Here is a 21061-nt window from a genome sequence, read left to right as displayed (position 1 = left end):
AAAGACGCTTATAAATTGTAACAGTTCCTAGAATGTTTTTGAGGGAACACTACATACTTGGCCAATAAAGAATGTACTGTATAGAACAGGGGTCTCCAATGTGGTGGCTGCGGGCACCAGGGTGCCCCCCTGAGAACAGTTCAGGTGCCTGAGGACTCATCAGTGTCTGGTAGTGGCAATTTTCCAGTATTTTTTATCATTGGTAAACTATTTAACCCTATTTTTTTGCGAATAATTCTGGTAATAATATAGTAACAACGAAGTAATAACATGACTAGTTGTTATTTTAGATATTCAAATAAATAAATTCCAGTTAATGGACTTCACGGACAAAGCACATTTTTATTCAAGTATTGATAATTTTTTTTAGCAATTACTTAAGAGGGTAGGATGATAATCATTTTCTATAATTACTTATCATTTTATTGATTTATTTTACAGGAAATACAACAAACTAAATTATGGCGAATGACCAAAAACATATGCATTTTTTTGTAGCTAGCTACCTTCTTACCTTTTGGCCAAAGTAAAATACACAGTTGCAAAGGTTTTAGGGCTGTAAACTGGTCGTCTTCAAATTGCCTTTTTTTAGAAACTCTTTGGCATACCTTTAGAAAAATGAGTAATATACAATGTTTAGTTTTTCAGATTGTGATCAAATTTAACCTAGGCCCAGGTATGGCTTCATGCTATTGTCCCAGCTGACACTCATTTTCAGGCATGTGATTGCAAAAAAAAAAATCAGGCGTGAATAAAAACAACTTCCATTTCTGTGTGTTCCAACTTAGATTACTCAATGTTAGCAGCACTTGCAGGGACTATTTCAGTTTGCGACAACATCTCAGAGTGTTACCTTCAAAATACACCAAAACTGTCTGTATTCTCCAAACGGTTCAAGACCAGCATTCAATTTGCCTTGGGGCCCCTCTACGCTGTCCACCCACCAGGGTCTCACAAAGGGCTTTTGTTACTGACTATCTAGAACAGGGGTGTCAAACTAATTTTAACTTAGGGGGCACACGATAGAACAAACATTCTGTCGGGGGCCGGACTAGTAGATTAAAGATAAAGAAAAAGAGAGATAAAGAAATAGGAGAAAAAGGGAGGGAAAAGGAGAGAGGGCGGGAGGAAGAAAGAAAAAGAGAGGGAGAGAGCGTGAGAAACAAAAGATAAAAAGTCGTGAGAGAGGGGGAAAAGAAAGGGAGAGGAAGAAAGAAATCCAAAGAGCAAGGGACTGGTGCCGCCAGGCTGTACTTGCCCAAGACGCACCACAGGAAATGGTGCCCCGACAACCCCGAGGGTTAAGGGCCCCGTGAAAATTCATCATTCTACTAGCTTGCTGCATCGCATTTCTCCTCAGGACAAAGCGCGTAAAAGTACATGGAAAAGAAGCTCGAGGAAGTATTGTTTAACCACCCGCCGGGAGAATGACAGAAAAACGAATCTTCTGATCAAGGTCTCCTCAGTATTATTGAAGTCATCTTAACTCGAACAGAGTGAAGAGTTTTCCCGATGAGGAGATGAAAAGAAAGGATGAAAGCTGACGATCAATCAGCCTCGCACTGGGAGCTTTTCTTTTTCTTTTTTTCTTTTTTTTTCTCTTTTGCCTTTCCTGGCCTGCGGTTGCATGCACATCACATCAACACCAACTGCGACAAAGAGCCGCATTGTGTGTGTTTGCGGATTAATGAACTGATGCAATCTGCGTCTTTCTGTCACATTCTGCCAGAGTTCTATTTATCTTCTCATCTGAGTAGATGAATCTTACTGTCACTGTGACGAAAATGTTCCTTTTTTTTTTCTCCAAACGACTCGGAATTCATTACTTGGGCTTTAGTTCGACGCCGATGTCGGATGATTTGCTCCGTTGGGCAGCTAACCGCGGCGAGATGTTTGACACGTGTTGATCCTTTGTCACTGTTATCGTCTTTGCGGGGTTAATGCACCATTTTTAATGACCAAATTCAAGCACTTTATAAGGACTCCAGAAGCCAATTTTTCAATTCCACCGGTACCATTCACGCCTTAACGTTCCGGCAGACTGTCGGATGGTTGATAAACAAATACGTGTCTGTGCCATGTCACCACAGAAATATGTCATGCCACATATCATTGGAAAGCTTCAACTCATGTAACAGAAACATCCAGATCAATCTGAAACAAGATACCCAAAAACTATAATGGCTGTGTAACGTACCAATAAGTCCCCTGGTAGTCTGCTGATTATAAGATTCCCCACAAACATCTAGGACTGTTAGGTGAATCCAACAGTGTAAACTATTTACTCCAAAACACACTATAATGCAATCAGATTAAAAAAAAATAATCCGCCTAAAAGTATTTCAGCATCATTCATTGTTTATTGATGCAATCGGTTTGTTCCGTTTGCAAATAAACAGACTCGCAAAATGACTCCCAATATTGTCGTTAGCCGCTGACCTTTTGATTGACACCACTCTCGGCCAATAGCAGGTTTTTTTCACGGTCTACAACACAGGTGTCAAACAGGCGGCCCGCGGGCCAGATCAGGCCTGCTAAGGGATTGAATCCGGGCCGCGAGACAACACTCAGAGAAGCGCAAGAGAAAAACAAGCTGCAGGTTGAAATAGGTCAACTTGATGTTGCCAAAGCCAGGTGCCTCTCTCAAAGACACTGTACTTATTTTTTCTCTCCTTCTCTCTCTCTCACCCCTTTTCTCCCACTCTGTCTCTGTCTATTTGTCTCTCTTTTTCTCTTCCTTTGTTGCTCTTTGTCTCTTTCTCTCTGTGTGTCTTTTAACCTCTTTTGCTCTAACTTCCTTTTTTCCTTTTCTCTCTTTTCTCCTTCTCTCTTCATACCCTTCGCGCTTTCTTTTCTCTTTTCTCACCTTCTATCTTTCTATTTCTCTTTGGATTTCTTTCTTCCTCACCATTTATTTTCCCCCTCTCTCACAACTTTTTAACTTTTGTTTCTCACGCTCTCTCCCTCTCTCTCTTTTTCTTTCTCTGTCCCGACCTCTCTCCTTTTTCCTCCCTCTTTCTCTTATTTCTTTATCTCTCTTTTTCTTTTGTTCTATCGTGGGCCCCAGAGTTAAAATGAGTTTGACACTCCTGGTCTACAGTATGCATCGGCATAATATTTTTGTACTATTTTTGTAGTATTTCCATTCAAGTATTTTTGTGGCACTTCTTAAGTTTTTTGTAATTTTACATGAATATTTCTGTGGTAGTATTTTGGTACTATGGTTTCATGTTACTGGTATTATTGTAGTATTTCTGGACATGTATTTTGGAAACATTTCAATAATACTATTTCTTTAGTATTTTGTAATATTACTGAAGTAGAATTTTTGTAGTATTTCCGTAGTAGTATTTATCTATCACAGTGTTTTTCAAACTTTTTTGAGCCAGGGCCAGTTTTTTTACATTGGAAAAATTTTGCGGCACACCACTAACCAAAAATGTTAGAAAATGACACTGAACAGTATGTTTAATTACAATATAAATTATAATACCACAAGTTTTTACAGCACAGACACTTGACAATTACATAATATTTGCAGAAAATGATTCATAAATGTTTTATTTTAAATTTTTGAAAAGTTAGATTGGATAATTTCTCACGGCACACTAGTGTGTCGCGGCACAGTGGTTGAAAATCACTGATCTATCGTCCTAGTATTTCTGTATAATAGTATTCCTGTAATAGTATTTTGGTATTTCTTCTGTGGCATTTCTTTTCTTTTTAGATTGAAATTTGGTATTTAGTTTAGTAGTAATTTTGCAGTATTGTAGTATTTCTGTAGTACAGTGTAACCTCGGTTTTCGAACGCCTCTCAGTTCGAACAAATAGGAGTCCGACCAAAAATTTCGAGAAATTCTTGCTTCGCTGTTCGGTCAAAAAATCGGAGTTCGAACGCCGGTAATGCGTGAGTGCGTACGGGTGTAGATCTCTCTTTTCTTGACCGACTGTTATCGCGGCGGACGTGCTTCGTTTTGCTTTTGCTTTTAATATAGGTGTAGGAAGTGTTTTAGCCCCTAATTATGCCTCCGAAGAAAGTCAGTGCAAGCAGGTGAAAAAAAGAAAAGTAGTGCGTACAACTATTGCATTTAAGAAAGAAATAATAGCAAAATATGATGGAGGCATACGAGTGTCTGATCTTGCTAGGTAATACCCCACTGTCCAACTGCTGACCACCACAAAGGTATGAAATCCTATGCATAATTCTTTTCTTTATCCTTTATTTTTTATTTTTACACGTTCATGTTAGAGTCATCTTTCGTACGGAAGATTACGATAACGCGAACGTACGATTAGCCTGGGTTAGCTTCATGTTTACGTTAAACATTCAGGGTGTTGGAACGGAGCCCAACATTCAGGGTGTTAGAACGCAGCCCCCTTTCCAATGAACCGCTCACCGCTTGTTGTGGAGACCCGGGTTCTAAATGACTTGTAAACGACCTGATTTTATTATTTTTACACGTTCATGTTAGCGTAATCTTTTGTACTGAAGATTACGATAACGCGAACGTACGATTAGCCTGGGTTAGCTTCATGTTTACGTTAAACATTCAAGGTAAACATTCAGGGTGTTGGAACGGATTAAAACATTTACATTATTTTTAATGGGAAAAATGATTTTGGTGATCGAACAAATCGGATTTCGAACAGGGTTCTGGAACGGATTGTGGTCGAGAACCGAGGTTCCACCGTAGTATTTTTATTGTAGAAAGACAAGAAGACAATGGGGACAAAGCTGCCACAAAAAAACCTTATTTTGTACTTAGTATAGTATACTTCATATATTGGATTATATTTTTGTTTGGCGGGCCAGATTAAAAAGCCTGCCGAGCCACATGTGGCCACCCCTGATTATAAAGTAACTTCGACATTCGTTGTCAGATTGTTGATGTATCACCATCCTAAAAAATCTACGCCTAGCGCTGTACAGTAAGATTTTACATTTATATCAGTCTTCATGGACTGTGCTTTTTGTTATTAGGTTTCTGTTTCCTTTCTCTTTGGAGCTCCATATGTTGAATGCCTATTCCCCAATCATAACAAAATTGTTTCTGCAGGATGGTAACAGAGAGCAACACATGCAGGGATGTTAAATACCGCCGTTTATCTCACGAGAACCACCCACTGGCAATAATCTGAATAATAAATGACCCATAATTTTTTATGTTGCTTTTATCTAGTCCACATTCCCTTCTTCCATTATTCAAATGCCTTTATTATGTTTTAACATCGGCATCATACGATAAGAGGAAGAAGCAGTCGATAAATCAACAACTGAGCGACTGTCGAACCATTTTGATGTTTAAACAATTCTCAGAATCCTCAAAGTTATATATTCTCAGAGAAACCGAACATTGAAAAGCAGAATTCAGAATGGATAAAGAGAATTTTCTGCTTTTTAAATTTTCTTTGTAACATTTTAAACCGTTATTTTCTATGGTGTGTTGTTGGAGGTGTCCATAAATAGTTGTATTTTCGCTAATTAGTATGTGTTAACTATGCCCAACTCAGTTCAAAGAGCCCTTATAATGTGTTTTCCAACGCTCCTAGAGCTTTTACCTTACTTATGGCAAAAGCTGTTTGGGCCGTGGAACACATTAGGTAGGAGGAATTGGGGGGAGATGTGGAGAGTAACTTCACTCTTGTTCCTGCATTTTTTTTAGTGTAGCATGAAAATGGTTAAAGTCAGAAAAGAGTTGGTACACCTTTTTCAGGGCAAAATTCAACAACTTTTTAAGTACCGAAGCCAATTTTCCAATTTCTCCAGTACCATTAAAAAAAATCCAGTGTGAATCATGGATTTTGCAAAGTCTACAATTTTCATATGCAATTTTTAAATTTCAGGTGCATTTATCAATATGACATTACATATTTAGATCTTGAGTAAAACACGAATATATTTGTTTTTGAGACAAATCTCTCCCTATATAGGTGTTGGGTAAAATAGACGATGTACTGTAGCTTAAATTTTCAGTTGCAGGAAGTTCCCATTACAATTTACCACTGGGAAACACTACCGCCATTTTTATGTGCAGCCCATAATAATGTCCATAATTGATTCATAATCATTGCACTAGTACACATATCATAGAGCCCTGTTTAGGGCATGAGCTGTAGGGGGCGATGGCACTTCATTGGACAATGCCATACAAACTAAAGCTGCAGTTAATCATGAGGGAAGAAGAAATGCAATGGAAAATTGAGGCTGGCAGAGAGTAGTGTCGGTTTCATTCTTAAGCAGACTGGTTGAAAAACATGGCAACAATTTCAAGCATTTACAAGCACTTCACCCAAAATGTAAACACTAGCGTAAAATATGAGGAGAACAGTGCCACATTGCAACAAAGACGTGTCGTTTTGTTGTTTTCCCTTAGAGAAAGATAAAAATCAGAAAGAGAAAGAAATAAAAGAGAGAGAAAGAAAGAAAAGGAGATAGAGAATTATAGCGAGATGAGAGAAAAAGACAGAGCTCTGGGGCTGCATGGTAGAAAAAAAATATATATATAAAATATAACGTGAAATATAACATATACAGGGGCCGGACGAGTAGATTTGAGACAGAGAGGCGGATAATAAGTGGGGGGGAGGAAGAGAGCAAGAGAAAAAGAAAGAGAAATCGAGCAAGAAAGAGAGAAAAAGAGAGAAAAGAGAAAAGGACAGAGCAAGAGAGAATCTTACAGGGGCCGGACAAGTAGTGTGAATTTCCCTGCGGGGATGAATAAAGTATCTATCTATCTATCGATCAAAGAGAAAGACAGTGTGTTCAAATGACAGAGAGAGGGAGAAGAGGGGGTGAGAAAACAAGAAATAATATAGAAAGACCGCAGGAAAGCGAGATATCAATAAAGAGAGAGTGAAAACACACATAGAGAAAGAGAAAAAGGAGTAAGGGAGAAAGAAAGAAGAAATAGAAAGAGAAAGACAGCTCCACTTTCTTTGAGAGTGGTGCCTGACTTTGGCCACATTTCAAACTACAAGCTTGTTTTTTTCTTGTGTTTCTCACAGCATTGTCTCCCCAGCCGTAATAAAACCCTAGGCGGGCTGCATATGTTTGACTAGGCTTTCGACTCATAAATTTGCCCAAAAGAAGCGCTAGAGCCCCGTCAACACAGTCTCAGTCAAGTACGTCAACAATGTTTGAAGGCTGGCACTTGCCTTGATTGTTTCATCTTCAGCCAAGGAGTCTCCGACCAGTGAGCTGTGAAAACACCCGCTTTTTGTGCTCGTAGACAGTTCGTCTCAGTAAAACACCGACATTGTGTAGAAGGTCAGCAGTCGCGGGCGACCATTTTCCCCAGATGCACTCTGGCCGGATTGCTGCACTGCTTCCCTGATTTCTCAAAGATTTCCCATTCAATGGCGTTAACACATTGCAATGTACCGTATATTCCGCACTATAAGGCGCACATAAAATCAGATTTTTCTTTAAAAAGCTGACTATGCGCCTTATAATCCGGTGCGCCTTATAAATGGATCAATATTGAATTGCAAGGTCTCGCAACTAAGAGAAGCAGCCACCGACTCCATCTTTCGCATAGAAGAAGAAGTGCGCTGTGCATAATGGGAAATATTAAACAACGATTCTCTTTTATTTGTGCGTTTGTATAAAGACCCTGAAATGGCTCCTATTAAGAGACACGCTTATAACGCAGAGTTTAAACTCAAGGGGATCAGTCACGCAGTAGAAAACGGAAATAGAGCAGCAGCAAGAGAGTTTAACATTAATGAATCGATGGTGCGGAAGTGGAAGAAGCATGAGGATGAGCTGTTTACGTTTTACATTTTTACAGTTATTATGTTATTGCTTTATTGTTATTGTTTTGCACTTGTTATTGTTTTTGCACATTACGAGTGTCACTATATTGATATTGTTTAATTTACCATAACAGTATCGGACGGTTTTTTGCGTGTTGACTAAATGGAGGAAAAGTAAAATGTTATGCCTTGCTGTTGTTCAAAGATGTTAAAGATGGGTCATGAAAATGCTTTACCTCAGAGAAAATAATAAAACAGCTGTTTATTCATTTTGGGAGGGAATGGAGTCGTGGAAAGCTTGTTTGTTATCTATTAATAAAGTTTGACTGACCTATCTGACTGTTTTGTTGACATTCCCTTTAGCGCGGCACCATCTAATGGTTGCATAACGTAACTACATCCTCTACTGTAGCCAAGTCAAGTCATATTTATTTATATAGCCCTTAATCAAAAAAATGTCTCGAAGGACTGCACAGGATTACAATTACAAAATTGCACAATTACCTGATCTTAAACCAGCATGCACTTATAGCGCCTTATAATGCGGTGCGCCTTATGTATGGAAAAAGTTTTAAAATATATAATTCATTGAAGGTGCGCCTTATAACACGGTGCGCCTTATAGTGCGGAAAATAAACGTAAAGAGGTTATTACAGGCTTTCGGGATGTGTGCCTGTGTAGAAGAAGTAGAAATGATCGAGTTTGTGTGCAGGGTTTACAGCAGATAAACAGAGAAGTGATATAACAAATGTTGAATCCACCAACTACTTGTATTTACTAGTAGATGAGTGCCAGGCGCTAAGCTAGCCACAAAACATCAACTTCCAAGACTAAGACGCTCTTACAATTCAGCTAAAAACCTGGTCATGAAACATTTCTGACCAATTCTGTAAGTTAACAGTCAAATTAAGAGCGTTAAGGAACCTCGTTTTCAATTTTTTTTTTTTTTTTCAATCAATCGGGCGGAGGAAGCTCATCCATAAACCTTGATTTTTTTTTTTTTTTTTACAATGATTTCAAAACAAAATACTCTATTATAGACTGAACCCAAATAACAAATCATTTTTATCGGCTCAAGTATTTTTGAACAAATAAAAGTACTGTATGAAGGTTTTTTTTTTTAAATGGACAGTTATGTGGATAGACAGACAGACACACAGACGTAATCCTTGGACGGACGGATGACAGACAGACCGACACATAAATAGATACATGGAGAGAAACATAGATGTATAGATACATAGATAGATCTAGATTTATCTCTAAATAGCAGTAACTGCTAGCTACCAACTACTAGCTCTGGTGGGAATTTATTTGGTTGAGAGGTGATTCATATATATATATATATATATATATATATATATATATATATATATATATACACAGTAATCCTTTGCTATAACCTGGTCCGGGTTTACCCTTTCATGGTCTTGTCATGATTACTGATGTGATTCATCTGTGCCTGCTCCTTTGGCGCCAACGGCCTCGAACTTTGATTGGCTCCCTGTCCCCATTTAAATCCGCTCCTTTCTCTCACTTGTTGTCAGTCCGTCTGGGAACCTCAGTTAACAGTAGGCAAGCCTTTTTCAAACCTGATTCCCACCTGTTTTTTGCTCCCGTTTGTCCCCCGGCTTCGACCTGTTTTTGTCCCCGACCACGTCTACTCTCCTTTCCTGGCTTACGACTCGTTTCCGACCCAAACCACATTTTTTGCTCTCCTGTCCTGGCTACTGACCTGTTTTTCCGTTCTCGACACCGCTATCGCTCGCCACAGAAGTTCCACTTCCGCGTTAAGAGCGACCTGCTTCCCGCGCCCAGCGATCACCGGATCGAGGGCGCAACCCTTTCCTTTTCTTACAATAAAACTTGAGAGAAACGCAACGCAAGTGGGTCCTGTCTCCGTTCGGGTCTTGACATGTCTTGCCGTTTCATGGATTTTCGATTTTCTGCATCTTGATTGGCTTAGCATTCTCTAAGAGAGTAGGTATTGATAAACATTAAAAAAAATACATGTTTAATAGTACAGTATAGAGTAATTTTGTGAATTATATCAGTTATTGGCATCTGTATATAAATGGTTATCCGGGTAAAAAAAAACAGATATCATACATCTCCAATGGCGACCCTTTTCACTAAAGGATGACGAAGAATTATGCAAACTACTAAGCTAACAAGCAGATACGAGGGGCTTTATCATCTGGATTGTTCTCAAATCTCTACCAAAAAGCCTTGTAATGGATCACTTGAGTTGATGTGGCCCGAGTGTGTTGTGTTCCTCGCTACTTGGCTCTCTTCCATCCTTTGAGGTGAAGGCCTGCCAAAACTGTGAGAGAGCGTCAGACACGCATCGACTCCAAGTCTCCATTTTTTTACAAACTCTGGAGAAACATCTAATCGATGGATGCTGCAGGTGCTCCAGAGGAGGAGGCTGGGATTTATCAACCAAAGAGGACCAAACGCCCCCACCGGGGCAAGCTGTGTTCCGCTTTTAGAGAACAAAAGCCCCTCAGATGTTTCTCCGACGCGGCCCTTGTTTATTCTTGTTTATGTCGGGACGAGAACAGACCAGCCGTGGTCAACTCACCACCAACTTTATATAACTGCACTGCGGAGTCCATACAATAGACTCCATTCCGTAATCACCTGATTGTCTACGGAGGATTTCGATGACACGCCGCGTATTGAGGGAGGAGGATGGAGGAAGGTGGCTCGAGGCGTGAGATTTGCTAAGCGCGCCGCTTCATCTTTTATCCCCGCGGCCTCCGGTGAATTCCAATGTGGTCGGCGCAAATGCAAATTAGAACGCACCATCTGCTGTTCTCGACATGTAACATCCTTTTCGCTCCATTTGTAATTATTTCAGCCCGCGAGTTTGAGGGGGAAAAAAGGGAAACAAGTGATTTGGGATGAAATTCCCCATATTGGGAATGGCAGGGAGTTGCCGGAGCAACACAATTAAGACGCAGCTACAGTGTTGTGTTGTAACACGGTAATGTAGGGCCTCGCTAATAACATTTCAGGGGAGATTACACCGGTCGGCGGCACGGCAGTGGAGGATAATTGCCCATAACTGTAGGTGTGAACGAGATTACGTGCCGGCAGGTTGCTCAAAAAGTGGTCCGCCTCAGACGCGGCCCTGAATACAACAAATCCTCGAAAAGGGATACATTAATCAACTGGTTTATGCTTCAGTACGATATCAGACAATAAAAGCATTCCCAATTTGCATGCAGCAGAGCAGACAAGTGCTGATTCACCATGTTTGCTTTGACAAAATATGTGATTCATTAAGACAAATGACTTTTAGATCTCAAGTAAATCGCAAATATATTTGTTAATCTGAACAATACGTGTAAAAATATTTTCAAGACAAATCGTTGAAGGAAATTCTTCCCATTACAATTGAACACGATATTTAGCAAGGCCCATAATAAATGTCAAGTCATCTATATTAGTGAAGCCCTTAATCACAAAGAGTCTCAAAGGGCTGCACGGACCACAGATTATTGCAAACCACAGACTATTATTGCACCATCCCCTGATCTAAAACCTACATGAGGGCAAGGATTAACTCAAAAACCTCAACATGAGGAAAATGAAGAAGCCTTGAGAAGGGACCGCACATGAGGTAATCCCCCTTCCAGGATGACCAGGCTGCAATGGATGTTGCAATAACAAATAATACACAGATATTGTCAAAATAAAATATATGTTATTCATATGCTATAGAATAGAAGTGTGTTTTAAGCCTAGATTCAAACAGTTCCACTGAGGTTGCAGATCGAATCTCAGTGGGAAGAGCATTCCATAGGACTCGGGGCCCGAATGGAGAACGGTCTCCAACCTGCGGATCTCTTCTTGGCTCTTGGGATCACTAGTAGACCAGCGTTTTCAGAGCAAAGGCTCCAGACCGGAACATTTTTGAGTTAATGTCAATAGCCATCATTTTTCGAAATGTGTCCATAATAGATATGTAATTCTTGCACTAATACACGTTTCATAGAGCCCTGTTTAATAGTAGAATGCACCTATCCTCTTGGGCGTGACCCTTAGGGAGCGTTGACGCTTCATAGGACAAGGTCATACAGACTAATGCAAGATGCCGTTAATCATGAGGAAAAAATAAATGCAATCGCCAAGGGAAGCAACCAGAAAGCGGTGTCCACCATATTTTTGAGCAGACTTGTTGAGAAACATGGCAACAATTTCAATCGTTTAGAAGCATTTTACCCATAATTCAAGTACTTTTCAATCTTGAAAACAAAACATTAGAATTCAAGCGTTTTCAAGGATTTCAAGCACCCGTACGAAAGCTGCTTTGAATTCTGGCCCCCACTAATTGACCCGAGACGGCTCACAGTACACAACTGAGACTATAATCCATAATTGGGGCAGCAGTAGCTCAGGAGGTAGAGCGCTCGTCTTGGGATCAAGGGTTCCCAGTTCGAATCCCGGCTTGTCCGTGTTACATGTCGAAGTGTCCTTGGGTAAGACACTGAACCCCTAATACCCCCAATAAGCAGGTTAGCGTCTTACATGGCTGCAATACAAGGCCGCTATTGGGAAATGTGAAGCACACTGTAAAGCGCTTTGGGAAGTCATTGACTTGAAAAGCGCTATATAAATGAAGATCATTTCATTTCATTTATCAATATTTCCCACTTCATCAGGGCCAGACCGAATAATTGGTGGGACGGATTTATATTTTTAAAATATATGACAATATAAGGGCACTATTGTTGTCTTTTTAAATAAATGATGTTTGTTTTACCACTGGGAGGCACTAAATAATACACAAAGTCCCTTTTACGAACAATTTTGAGACCATGTGTTGACCTGACCTACTCAACTCAAACTGAAAAATCTGAATTTGAATTCATTATAGCAAGGAAATTGGATTTGATGTACCGTGCGATTTCTTCTTTCCTCTCAGTGTTTCGACCTTCATCTCAATGACGGTGCGGAAAGGAAAAACTTTAGCCATCACCATCCAGGAGCACATGGCCATCGACGTCTGCCCGGGTCCCATTCGGCCCATCCGCCAGATCTCCGCCTACTTCCCCCGTCTCTCGCCGACTTCTTCCTTCTCGGAGCCGCTCTCGCCCAATCATACGGGAGCCACTGCCGCCCTCAGCCCAGGGGCCGCCGGTCAAGGCGGAGCGGTAGGGGGAAGCGGCGGATTGTTGTCGCCGTCGGTAGCGGCTGGGGTCGGCGGGGGTTCGCTCTCCGCTATGAGCAGCATGGACACCTCCATCGAAGTGGACAGCTGTGACAGCGACGATAACAGTGAGTCATCTGCTACTTGCTGCTGCCGTAAATAGAAAGCAAAAGTCCAACTAACAATTTGGTACCACAAGACCAGAGGTTCTTATCCTGGTTCAATTGAACCCTAGGTGTTCGGTGAGTCAGTCTTAGGGGTTCGGTGAGCTCTGTTGAAGAGGTCAAGACACACCGACTCGCGTAATCACGAAAAGTTTCAAAGGGCTGCACAGACCACCATTGCACCATCCCGTTATTTAAGACCAACATGAGGCCAAGGAAAATTTCAAAAACCTCAGGGTGAGGAAAATGAAAAGACCTTGAGAAGGGGCCGCACACGAGGTAATCCCCCTTTCAGGATGACCAGGCTGCAATAATTCTTGCATCAACAGACAATACACAGACACAGAATATCTAGTTGAGGGATTCTTGTTTCAAAATCTTGACCTATGCAGCCTGTCATAGATGATGCCATACATCAGGTCTGATACGATAGTTCGAAATCCATGCACCGTGCAATAACCAGGGTCAGCCTTTCCCTCAAAGACAGGAAGAGTATGAAGTCAACATCACTCATAAGATATTGAATATAAGTTTGTTTTAAGCCTAGGATTAAACACTTCTCTGAGGGCAGAACATTCCACAGTACCAAGGCCAGATTGAACACTCTCAAACCTGCGGATTTCTTCTTGGCTCAAAGAATCACGAGTAGACCAGCGTTTTCCTAGTGTAGGCTCCCAGGAGGAACATATGGGGAAATTAAATTCGAAAGCTATGAGTGGGCAAGTCCATACCAACAGAGCCTTAAAATCACATCTTAAACGGACAGGGAGCGAGTGCTAGTCAGCTACACTTCACAATTGGCGAGCTCGGTTGAAATTTCGATGCACTTTTGGTTTTTGGTTGATTTAAGTCATGTTGGTTGTACTGACATTTTTATTTATTTATTATAAAAAAAATCATCAGGTAGCTATTTAAGTTTTTATGTACCTTTATACGAGTTGATGCTAAGACTAATTTTATTCCGTGCACTGTTTTTGGATTGAGTGAAGAATCAGTCATGTAGTGTTAAAATTCACATCTATTTATTGAAAATGGTTTCAGAAAGTTTTATCTGAATTCATAACAAACATTCTTTGTTTTTTTCTGCGTTATCAAAAATTGGTTACATCAATTTTTAAGCTTTTACAGCAAATGAATATCCGCTCCAAACACCATTGTTGGGCCTCATCTTAATACGCATAATCGGCTTCCCATTAATAGACATATCCTCACAGCATCATATGAAGTTGCGTACATAATCGCAAAGTAGGGCAAGCCGCACACAAATGGCCACACAGCTTTCATGTGTTTTTCTGTGACTTTACTAGTGTATAATCATCAGTCAGAATCTTATTTTATAATTTAAAAAAGTGAACATTATTCCTAAAATGGAGGGCGATTTGCTACTTCCTGACCCCCGCATAAAAAAATGAGAACCTGCATGAAAGATACCACTGGAGCTATTCATTCTCCTCACAAAATCCTTTTCTTAATTAAGAACGTCACGCCTGCCGACAGGATTTCACGTGTCGCAATTGTCACAAGAATCGGCACTGAAGAAGAACATCACGGTTTAACGCATAATGTAGCCTACGTGCTCCTATTTTTGAACTGAATTCCTTTTCCACCCGGTAGGACGTCAACAACGTGCGTCATTGCAAGTTATTTTAAAACGTATGGAAAGGAGCATGTTTTAAATTATTAAAAGTGTAAATGAACGATTGGATGCAGTATTTAGGTGTAGGTGCTAATTAAAAGGCGTGCATTTGGAAGAAAAAAAAATATATATAGGGTTTATACACCTTTTTTATAGCCATATTCAAGCACGTTTTAAGGACTTTCAAAGCCTATTTTCCAATTTCTCCAGTGCAATTAAAACAAAAACAACATATTATATTGTTATCATAATAGTCATTTTAGATTGTCATTATCGTTATTATTATTGATCAACACTAACGATGCCAACAATACCACTTTACACATTCGACTACTGCACTGCTTTTTGCACCTTAAAAACACCTTGAAAAACAATCTAGAGCAGGCATGTTGGCGTCATTTTTGAGTAGACTTGTTTTATTTTTCTTTCTTTAACGTGTGCTCTATAGAGACAGACTGCCGAGAAACACATCAACAATTTCAAGCATTTACCCGAAAATTAAAGTATTTCAATCCTTGAAAACACATCATTAAAATTCTGGCATTTTCAAGGATTGCAAGCACCCGTACGAACCTTCTCGAGAGAGAGAGAGAGAGAGAGAGAGAGAGAGAGAGAGAGAGAGAGAGAGAGAGAGAGAGAGAGAGAGAGAGAGAGAGAGAGAGAGAGAGAGAGAGAGAGAGAGAGAGAGAGAGAGAGAGAGAGAGAGAGAGAGAGAGAGAGAGAGAGAGAGAGAGAGAGAGAGAGAGAGAGAGAGAGAGAGATACTTTATTCATCCCCGAAGGGAAATTCACATTTCCAGCAGCATCCCTTCGCTGAGAACAATACAATAATAAAGCAAAAAGAATACAATATACAAATACCCAGTGTGACGTGCAAATGCCCACTGTAGCGTGTTATATAGAACAACTAAATAGTGCTACACAGAATACATATTGCAATAAGATTTGGTAATATGCAATGTAGGTGGTGTGGTTTACTGTGGGCTTTTACTCTGCCGGGTAGAGTTAAAGAGCCTCATGGCATGATCTCTTCAGTCTGTCCGTAGTACAAGACAGTGACAGCAGTCTGTCGCTGAAACTGCTCTTCTGTCTGGAGATAATGCTGTGTAGTGGATGCGATGGATTGTCCATGATTGACCGCAGCTTTTCCAGTGCCCGTCTCTCAGCTACTGTTGTTAGGCTGTCCAGCTCTTTGCCCACAACAGAGCTCGCTTTCCTAGCCAGTTTATTGAGACGAGAGGCATCCTTCTTGACGCTGCCTCCCCAACACGCAGTCGCATAGAAGAGGGCGCTTGCCACTACTGTCTCATAGAATATATATATATATATATATATATATATATATATATATATGTGAATAATTATATATAAAACTAACCCTCATGGCCTGAATCTTTTAGCCGTTAGACCTTCGATAGCTATTAGTTATTTTTAATCGTTTTCCTGTTGAAATGCCTTTTATATGCTTTTAAAGTTAATGACGGTGATTAATTTATAAACTGATAAATCAAACATTCGGCGATGTTGCATTAAATGTTCATCAGAAGGAGATGGACAAATCGGTGTAATAATTATGAATCGTCTCGGATAAAAACTAGAATTCGATAAACGATTATTTAAGAATTATTTTGTTGAATACTCGCTGAATCGGATAAACGTATACATATTTTAAATCTAATTCCAGTACTGTAAGACAGAAAGCCAAAGATAAGATACATTAGGAATAATTCAGTTACTAATTTGGTCCCAATGGTGTAAGACAATATTAAAAGTACTGAGAATTTAATTTTTTTTTAAATAAAATAAGTTGCTGGGATCAGGCAAAACAATGGTCCAAAATAATTAACTTTAACTACAACAAAAGCTGTCAACAAATTAAAAATCATCGATTTTTGAAAAATGAAATTTTTTTCAATTTTTTAAATGACCATTGAAAACTGAAGTTAATATGGAATCTTTTTAATAAAAAATGATCCTAACCAAGTTATTAATTTAAAAAAAAGTTGGCAATTAACTTTATAACCATTTCATCGCCATGAATCAGTTCATTTTTTAAGCTCAATTTCCCCAAAAATACCGAGCTTTTTAAATTGCTGGTACTTCGAATATCCAGGACATTTATTATAGCAGAAAATGTCACATTTATGAAAAACATGACCTAATTGAATCCATCTCTATATAAAGCACTTAAGGCGTACATATGTAATAACACCAAGCACTTACCCTAATTTAAAAACAATAAAACACTCAAAAAATGACAACAGGACACTAATATACTGGCTGAAGTCAAATCACGTGCTCTATTTCACGTGTTTGCAGTTAACCCCTTAACGTTCGGGCTGCCGGACAGTTGATAAACAAATACGAGTCTGTTCTGAAATACGTCAAGCCACATGTCATTGGAAAGCTTATACTCTTAAGATTCAAGATCAATTTCAAAATATACTCAGTACGGAAACATCACGAAAAGTCTGAAACAAGATACCCGGAAACTATAAAGCCGGCGTGATTCGCCCATCATCAAATTAGTTGAATGCGCTCGGTCACATCCAGGACAATCCAGAGAATCCAAACGTGTAAAATATTTACTCCAAACCAAACAATAATGCTCATGGATAAAAGAAAAATTGAAAAAAAATCCGCCTAGAAGCATTTCTGCTTTGTTAGGAGTCCACTGTAATGAAGTCCTAGTTTCACTCTGAAACTCCTGTTTAAAATAAAAACCAGACTTGTAAAAGTATTCCAAATATGGTTAGTAACCCTTTAGCTTTTGATTGACACCACTCTCGGCCAATAGCAGTTTTTTTCATAGTCCGCAGCCCCCATTAGCCTATAACAGCCTGTATTGACAAAAGGGAGATCGGCTTCTTTAACTCTGAATATCATTTAACCAGAAGTAACGGATTGAAATTATGATTGACTCATTTGTTAGCCAAAGACCTTCCCAACATAAATATGTACACATTTACGCCGCGTGTACAAATCAAAGCCAATAGACGGTTTGTAATCATTTTTACGCCCCACAAGAGTGCACAATCAATGATTGACCTCTGGAAACACTTACTACTCTTCCACAAAGTCCTAAAAATTGGCCAAAGTAAAATACAAATTTGCAAAGGTTTTAGTGTTGTAAATTGGTCGTCCACAAATGGCCTTTTTTGGAAACGGCTACACTTACCCTTAGAAAAATGCGTAAATATAATGGTTAGTTTTTCAGATTGTAATCAAAATTGACAAGATACCAGGTAATACTTCAAGTTATCGTCTCAACTGTGTTCCAGCTAAGATGCCCATGCTACACTCATCACCAGGCATTTAATTGCAAAAAAAAAAATAAGAATAATCTGGCAAAAATAAAAACCTTCCATTTCTGCGTGTTCCAACTAAGACTGGTCAATATTAGTAGCACTTGCAGTGATTTTTTTTCAGTTTCGGACAGAACTTGAGAGTGTTACCTTTCAAAAGAGACCAAAACCGTCCATATTCTCCAGACGGTTCAAGAACAGAATTCAATTTACTTTGGGTATGTCTTGTATTGGGATTTTAGACGAATTTTACAGGAAGGTTAAAGCGTTCTATCAGTAAAAAAACGGCTATTGACATTAACTCAAGAAATACATTTTTCTTGTTTTCATAAATGGTTCATCACTACTCCTTGATAAGTATCAAGCCTGTGAGAATGCTTTCAGTATGATGAATCACCATTAGATGGCAGGAGTGGCTTTAATCAGATCCTTGTCCACACATCCAGGAAGCCTCCACTTCCTAGTGTTGCTTCTTGAATCTGGCACATGGGTGTGTGTGTAGGCGGCCCAAAATGGCAAGTAAGTGTAGTGAAGCAGTGTGGTTAGAGTTGAAAGCCCTTTGTCAAACCATTTCTGGCAAGTACTGATAAAACTGAAGCTCGTACTCTAACTGCAAACCAAAGGCAGCACTTGGAACAATGGAAAGACTGAATAACATCTGCTTTTGAACGGGCTGGAAGTAACCTAGACATTCATAAAAGATTGATATTTTCAATCGTATATTTTTATGGCTAATTTCAACGTCAAATGTGATACTTTTACAGCATCTTTGGGAACGTTGGAGTTCGACCTGTTGTATGAGCGAGCCACCAGCTCCCTGCACTGCACTGTCTTGAAAGCAAAGGTAGGCAAACTGATTTTGTATGGAGGATCATACTGCCGCATGTAGAAATAATTGTACGAATATAAAAATACTTACAAATATATGCCATATAAGTAAACGAATATGTAAATGAACCATGTAATACCCGAATATTTGCCATTTTAGATTTTTTTTTCCATATATTTATGCGTTTTGTCATTTATTTTGTCATTTATTAATTTTAGTGTTTATTTTGTTGTGTATTTCTGTAGTTTATTTTGTCAAATATTTCAACGTGTTTTTGGGTGTGTATTTTGTCGTGTAATTTTTTGCATATATTGCCACAAAAAAATCAAATTCAAATGTGGGAGCTTTTCACCAATTGGTTGATCAACAAGTGCACCGAGGAAGCAGGAAGTAAGACAATAGTAGCTGATTCATTCATTGCCGATTAACCGATGGGTGAAAAGCTCAGTCAGGTAAGCTGAATGAATGAATGAATGAATGAAAATTTTATTTCGAACATAAAAATAAAAACAGGACAAAAACAATGAGTCAACAACGAAATAATGTCCCACAAAATGTTCGAAAAGGGGTAGTCAGAAGCAGATGCTTATTTTTTTCCTACCCCTTAAGCTCATTTAATTACAAACAAATACACGATAAAATACATGACAAATTGCACGACATAATACGCGACAAAATACTGCAGTAAATCAATGACAAAAAAAAATGACAAAATGCATAAATAAATGAATTAATTATTATGTCATATACTTATAGGTGTTACATGATGTATTTATGTGTTCATTTATTTCTAGATAATTTGGAGGGGTTTGGGTATGGGAGCGAAAATAGATTGATTTCAGTCGGTAGTCGGGAAAACTAATTTTATGAAACAGTAAAAGTACCACGGTCTAAATTAAAATGAAAAATGGAAAATCTATCCTGATGCAGCGCATAGCACCCATCCAAAAAGACAAAAAAGCCGCAAACAAATCCAATCAAGATCAAAGGTGGTTCTCTTCTCCCCTATCATTCCTTTTTTTGGGGGATGCTGGCACGTCATTTAAAGGCATTATAGACGGCGTGTTTGTTTGCTTTGATGTCGGACGCCTTCTCAGAGCCGCCGGCACAGCTGTAAAACGTCGATATCGGCGGATGAAAGCTCTGCGAACGACTCTAAACCTCTCGGAAGAGACGCGTTCATAGATGCATCCGGGCTTGGGAGGGTTACTTTAAAAATGTTCTCTGATACGGATACTAGTTAAACAATAATATCATCAGTCACGTAAACTTAATACCATAATATTGAAGTAAAGTAACTTGATTAATTTTGATTACTTCAAATTGAATCTGTCAATTTACATCTTGAGTGATTTCTCTTTTAATGTTTAATTACCACCCTTAACACACACCGTACAAAAAACTGAAAACTCTTGCAAACACACTACCTCATACGAACGTAAAATGGTACTCATGTCTATGTTTCTTGCACAATGTTGACTGCACTATGTTTACTGCTCACCTTGCACAATGTTGACTATTTTTTTGCACTATATTGACTATTTTTGCACCAAATGCATATTGCACAAACCTTTATGTAACATCCTACATGCCGTCATTTCTTTGTGTAAATATTGTGTAAATTATAACTATAACCTTATCCTCCTTGTTTTATAACCTTATCTTCTCTGTTCCTTATCTTCTTGGGTTTCTTTACCTCACTGTGAATGTGTGACACTGGAGTGTCATGCCCAATTTCGTTGTCACAATATGTTAACCCATTTTGTAACAATGACAATAAAGGTATATTCTACTCTATTATTGTTAATGAAAGCTTTATAGTTGAGTGAAAAGTTAGAGAAAGGCCGATCTAGGTGGGATCTTGATTGAATAATTCATCGACGGGAGTTGTGGTAAGACCTTTTCTCGATCTACCCGGCGGCGACGTCTGCACGCCGTAATTCAATCTGTGAATGAAGCTGCTACCTTTTCGCCAACTCGTCCTTTCATAAAAGTGTCGCTCTTTCGTTTCCCCTCACGTATTGTACGCCGTGTCTCCGGCAGGGACTGAAACCGATGGATTTCAACGGCCTGGCCGATCCTTACGTCAAGCTGCACCTTCTGCCGGGGGCGTGCAAGGTCGGGATTATTTCATGAGAATTTAAAACTGCTCTTTTTGTCATACAGTGCCTGACAAAAGTATTGACCCCCTAAGAACCTATTGTCATATTGCCAC

General features: G+C 39.2%; 2 protein-coding genes across 3 annotated transcripts in view; one reads left to right on the top strand and one right to left on the bottom strand.

The window, feature by feature from the left end:
• adprh (ADP-ribosylarginine hydrolase) overlaps nucleotides 1-21061 on the bottom strand; it is a 118678-nt gene that overhangs the window by 57721 nt on the left and 39896 nt on the right. The window lies entirely within an intron of this gene.
• The window catches only part of LOC148347747 (double C2-like domain-containing protein alpha), a 55651-nt gene that overhangs the window by 2106 nt on the left and 32484 nt on the right, over nucleotides 1-21061 (top strand). The window contains exons 2-4 of the mRNA XM_088323651.1: nucleotides 12689-13041; nucleotides 18782-18861; nucleotides 20890-20964. Coding sequence (XP_088179777.1) covers nucleotides 12708-13041; nucleotides 18782-18861; nucleotides 20890-20964 — 489 coding nt within the window. The 5' untranslated portion in view covers nucleotides 12689-12707. The remainder of the gene's footprint in view (nucleotides 1-12688; nucleotides 13042-18781; nucleotides 18862-20889; nucleotides 20965-21061) is intronic.

The sequence above is a fragment of the Urocampus carinirostris genome, chromosome 19, assembly GCF_059441175.1.
Source record: "Urocampus carinirostris isolate Australia breed hairy pipefish chromosome 19, RoL_Ucar_1.0, whole genome shotgun sequence".
NCBI lineage: Eukaryota > Metazoa > Chordata > Actinopteri > Syngnathiformes > Syngnathidae > Urocampus > Urocampus carinirostris.
The sequence above is the reverse complement of the archived record's forward strand: the minus strand, read 5'-3'. Positions and strand labels throughout refer to the sequence as shown.